This window comes from Mastigoproctus giganteus, chromosome 5 (genome assembly GCF_048544385.1).
Source record: "Mastigoproctus giganteus isolate SK-2022 chromosome 5, ASM4854438v1, whole genome shotgun sequence".
Lineage (NCBI taxonomy): Eukaryota > Metazoa > Arthropoda > Arachnida > Uropygi > Thelyphonidae > Mastigoproctus > Mastigoproctus giganteus.
The window spans coordinates 140,430,120-140,435,747 of NC_143579.1; the positions used below are offsets into that span (position 1 = coordinate 140,430,120).

Below are 5,628 nucleotides of genomic sequence, written 5' to 3' on the forward strand. Positions count from 1 at the left end.
CCGTTTGAGCTTTGGATCCTCCATCCAGAAATGCGACGGAATTATAGACTGCAGTGCAGCAAGCATGGATGGAAATACCTGTGGGATGCTTTCGTGAACTAGTGGACTCAATGTCTCGTCATGTGACTGCCCTTATCCGGGCGAAAGGTGGGCCTACCCGTTACTAGGTAGGTATCCAATGATTTCTGTCCACTCAGTGTATGTATATATATATATATTTTTTTTTTTAATTGTATTATTTTATTATTATTATTTTTATTTTTTTTATTTGTTCGTTTTCTTCAAGTCTTTTTGGGTGGGGAGGGAGATGGGCCGAATCTATATTATTATTATTATCATCATCTTTATTTTTCTCCTAAGAGACACCCGCTTACATAATTATCCACTTATAATTTATACATATCTTAATATTAATATACATATCATTGTCTTAATAAATTATAAAAATTATACATTGTCTAATTAATTGTATTAAAGATACCATTGCCTTATTTTTACATGATAGACAGATAGGGAGCATAAGCATAATTTGCAATTTTACAAGGAATTAGAGAATTTTAAAGAATGTTCACATTTACACCACTACTTACAGTGAGATAACAGAAAGATAAGACGTATAATATAAACATACCACGAGCACCAGTGCGGAACAAAAAGTCTCGACCAGTTCATTCTTCATTTCCTGCATTCTGTATTGTTTTCATCTGGCTTCACTTCCTCGCAGCATTTATAAGTGGAATAATGCATTCTGAAACATTTCAGTCTTGTACTTCTCTGTGCAAAGCCTTTCTGGGTCTACTTGAAGATCGTGTTACATCTTAATGGTGTTAGAAGGAAAAAATTCGCTGAAGGCTTCCCAGCTGCGTGAGTACGCTAATGAGTGGATGGAGGTGATGGTGTCCTATTCGCCCACTTTGCGTCATACGGGGCCGAGTCAGCAGGTACTCAGTTATCAGTGAGTCGAGTCTCCCTGTCAGCAGTTTTTGCTTTTGCAAGCTGAGAATGTTCTTGGTGACAATTATGTGAGACCAATAGATACACCTGGTCACCGCGTTGCGGGCATGGTCAAATTCTGGACGGATTCAAGCAAAATAAGCCACTTCTTCCAGAGGTGTACCCATAAACTGCATGTATAACCGGGAGATGTTAGTGGAAGACCTCTTCCTTCCCCCCCCCCTTGCGCATCTGCAGATGTTCTGTCATTTGTTAATATTTAATTTGTGGAGATATTATGTGTACAAATGTAGTAAATTTGTACGCATAATACCTCCAAATATAATAAATTTGTACACATATAACAGGCTATATATTATTTTCTTAATAAAGAGTTATAGTTTATTAAACAGACAATGCTTATTACCAGAACTCAAAATGGAACTTTCGTAAATACTGTATCTTATTTTTAATAATCAAGTACGTACATGATTCATACTTATTCCGATAAGTATGGCGTTCCGATTGGCCTTCTAGTGAGCTCCAATTTCATTTGACCTTGTTTATCAGATGCTACGTGTTTAGAGAGGGTGGGGAACTCTTTATTAACGAATGACCTTTTCTGCTCCTGTTATGCTGAGTTGTGCCTGAAAGAAAATTACTCGCCTTCCACCTCTGGTCGCTGGGTCCATTGTTAAAGATCGCTTACTCCAGGATTGTAAGTTTTCTGCTCAGTGTAATATTTACCGATATACATATAATCGTTATGAGAGGAGGTGGGAGTGGGGTACAAATAGCAGTTTACATTTATAAAACACACAAGTGATGCGACTTGAATTAGAGTATATAATGGAGGGAACAGGGTCAAAGCTATTGGTATGAACTATTATAGGAGGGGAATCAAGAAATTTAAAATCTCGCATTACTTAATTTGTGAATGGTCCCTCCTCTTTTTTTTTTTTTTTTTTTTTTCAAATATGATAAATTAAGCCAAATATCATTATTGAATTTCGGGCAGTTATTATTATTAAATTTGTTCAGTGAACTCAAAATGGCCCCCTAAACGGCCAGTAGGGTAGGTGTCGTATGGGATTCTTCTCGTAAGCGAACATTTCCGAATTGAAAGGCAAAAAATAATCGAGTAAATATCCAATATATGTGAACCTCAGGCAACGATTATCCCATCTGTGATGTTGTCATTGCTATTATTTTTTGCATAACTAGTATGTAAAAAAGAAACAAGCAATAAAGTATTTAACGAATACATATTTTTATAACTCTTTTTTAATGTTTGCCAAAGGCAAGGACTGGGGGATAGAATAAATAGATTTAAATGCAGTAGACGAAATGAGCAATAATTACAGCAAATGAAATATAATTAAAAGCTATATATATATATAAAAAAAAAAAAAAAAAAAACTTACAGTGACTGCGCTAGTTGTGGGCCCCCGGAAACTGAAGAAACTGAGCCGCTGAACCACGTTAAATTAGTGATAAATATATAACAGAAATATTAGTAAAATACAAAGAGATGCGTAAGTAGGTACTTCACGAGAAATAAATGATACATCATTTGTGGAAAATGAAATTTTATTTTTGAAACAAAAACCCGGCAGAATATTTTATTCAGTACCAGACTTGACAGTAAAGACAAATGGAAATCAATCGACAGTTAAACTAGCAAATAGAGTAATCGAAGGTAAAGTCATGGCAAAATAAAGTCATCGAAGGTAAAGTCATGGCAAAATAAAGTCATCGAATTTCAACTGCATTTCATTAGAAAGTGAAACGAGCTGAAGCAGCGAGGGAACAACCGGCCGTGAAGGATTTGTCTTCGAACACACTAACTCATATTATTTTTCTTCACAGTTTACACAGTAGCTTGTGGGTCTAGCACATTATACTGACATAATAAAGAAATTGGAAATAATAATAATAAAAAAGGATACAAACGGTAATACCATTATGAGATATTTGAAACATTGCTGAAGTAAATGGAGAAAATTGTTCAAGCAGGAATTAGAAGATTACTAGTGTGAAGCAACAAATTATCTTCATTTTCTGCAAAAAAATTCGTTTCAATTATAATAAGGCTACTGTTATGCATCTCTTTTGGAACCTCTTCAGCTGCCTGTGTAATCAGACTGGCATATGTACATTGATGGCGCGTGTTACGCGCCCGAAAACGTGCTCTGAAAGAACTTTCTTGTAGGCAATGCAAATTAAGCAGTACTCTTTGGTCAACTAGCAAGTTTAGGAATCTCTCGGAGGAGTGAAATTCTACTTCCATGCGAAGAGAAGAATGATGACGCATTACGGTTCTTGGTAAATTGACCTCTAAGACATCGCCACTTTTAATACCCCTCTTCGACTGCCACACTATTTCTCCGTTGCTTGTGTCTCTTAGCACCATCCACTGAATGTTAAAGTGTCCTGACGGCAATTGCATCGTATTTTGAGTTTCTGAAAATTAATGAAAACAAAGATAAAAAAAAAATCTTTTTTAATTATTTCTTAATATTTCCTAATTAACAAGAGATCCTTTCGTTGAGTTCTACTTCAATGCACACAGGTTTTCCGAAGCACTGCACACCAGCGAGAGCTACAGCCTACGCTAGCAGCCATTAATATTTCAAGCGCTGTTATACTTCTACGTATTTAAACTAGAGGACGCTGTTGCCATTACATTAGTATAAACATGGTATTCCAATGCAATCTGTATGTAAATTTATAAGGATTAGATTATTATTATTATTAGCTATATAGTGCAAGGAAGCCCGAATCTTTTACTGCACCAGCCAAAAAAAATTTCTGAGTTGTATGCAACGATGGCCAGATTTGGAAATCGTGAAAGAAGAGCACATGGCAGGGAAGCCAACATACATACCAAACGTCACCAACACCATCATAATTTTATTTTCCGTTAATTTATTCAAATAACTTTAGAAACAGTTAAACAATCGTAGTTTTCTAAATAAAAAAATAGTACGATTTATCACCCAATTACATAACATTTTTTTCACTTGATTTGACTTTTTTTTTTAATTTTCAAAACTCTTTTATGATAATTTTTCTAAAATATTTATACTATATCTTAAAATTTTCTTAGCGATGCTTTGGGCTCAAATGGCAACCATATGGTGCCATTTGAGCCCAGCGTTATAAGCCGAATGATTCCAAGAAGGATGATTGGCTCATTATGGGCGAAGTGAAGTGAAGTCAAGTCAACCTATCGTTTTATAGAATGGAAAGCATATACTAAGAATACATGCGGAAGCAATTTTTTTAACCATCTGAATGATTATTATCGAAACATGTAAGCAAGTACAAAACGGTTCTAATATCCATGGATTTCGAAAAACAGGCCCCGAGCTTCGGGTTGCATAATCACTATGTATTTCTGTGTCACTATATATTTCAAGACCGATAAACTGATTTAAATAACTTTATTAAAAGAAATAAAATAAAATACACATAAACTGATGTAAAATAAAAGCGCTAATTTATAAGTAAAATAGTAGAACAGTAGCGTTCGAGGTGAGGTGTCCCTTCTTCGGCTAAACACTGAATGGTGGCATTTATACGTTACATGGAATAATAATATAAGATTAGGCGTGATCATGAATCTGGCATCGGTAAAGGAAGACAACGTACACGTCACGAATGGTGCATGCATATATGTTAATGGAATAAAACGAATTAAGAGTCACTGGACATGATCAGATGTCTGGTGCCACTAATGCAAAACCAAGTACACGAGATGAACGCTAGCGTTCATCACACTGTAAAATGGCGGATTCCATACATATTTAGTGTCAAACGGTAGCAGAGGTTCCCCCATCTCCGCGTGCTATACATTATTATTATTATCATTACTAGCCATGTAGTGCAAGGAAGTCTGAGGCTTATGCTGCACCCGTTAAAAAAAAATTTCCAAGTTACCCTAAGAGGGAGAGAGTCGGAAGTAGAAGGGCATCACCAAGAAAGAGAAGAATGATGATATCCAGCTCAGGACCCTGGGTGTGCCAAGCCCTCACCAGATGTGAGCCACTGGGGTTGATTTGTGGGTGTGAAACAGAACACTGTCAATGCCAGAGGTTTAAAAGTGTGTGGATTTTGTACATGTATATGTGTCGTGTATTGTTGTTCCTCTGGTCATTTAGCAGCTGGGCCTCTAATGGGACCCAACGTTGCCCCACCTGCCCCGTGGAGCAGACCAGGTACTCCAGTATCATAGCTTTTTACTCTGGCAGGTCCTGCCACCTAATTTCCTGAGATTTCAGTGGCAAGGACCTAAAAAAAAAAAAAAAAAAAAAAAAAAAACGCTATAGATAGGGGTCAGCCAGCCAAAACAAAAGGAGTACTAGTTGGGCGATTTGATGTTATTAAGTTTTTGGGTGTAGGGCTCAAACAATTTGGAGTTGATTCGGACGCTAGTTGTAAGTTAGAGAAGGGGAGGGAGACTGAAGACTAGGGCGAAAAGATAGAGATACGGGGTTCATAGAGAAGATGACCCCAAGTCAGTGGAGCAGGCCGATGTCCGACCAGAGTGAAAAAAGAGGGGCGGCGGGGAGAAGACCAGGGGTAGCCTCCCCTCTCGCCCGGGGGAGTGGAAGCAAAGGACCACGCAAGGGAGCGTGGCTAGGGAGGCCTAATGGCAGGAGCTGAGTTGTGCTGGTGGTTGTGCCATTCCTG

At 37.3% G+C, this 5,628-nt stretch overlaps 1 protein-coding gene across 1 annotated transcript; it reads right to left on the reverse strand.

The window, feature by feature from the left end:
• Positions 1–2,941: 2,941 nt before the first annotated feature.
• LOC150085734 (retinal rod rhodopsin-sensitive cGMP 3',5'-cyclic phosphodiesterase subunit delta-like) lies at positions 2,942–3,382 on the reverse strand. Its single transcript, XM_090374668.1, has one exon. The coding sequence runs from the start codon at positions 3,380–3,382 to the stop codon at positions 2,942–2,944; it is 441 nt and encodes a 146-aa protein (XP_090230794.1).
• Between the last annotated feature and the right edge of the window lie 2,246 nt (positions 3,383–5,628).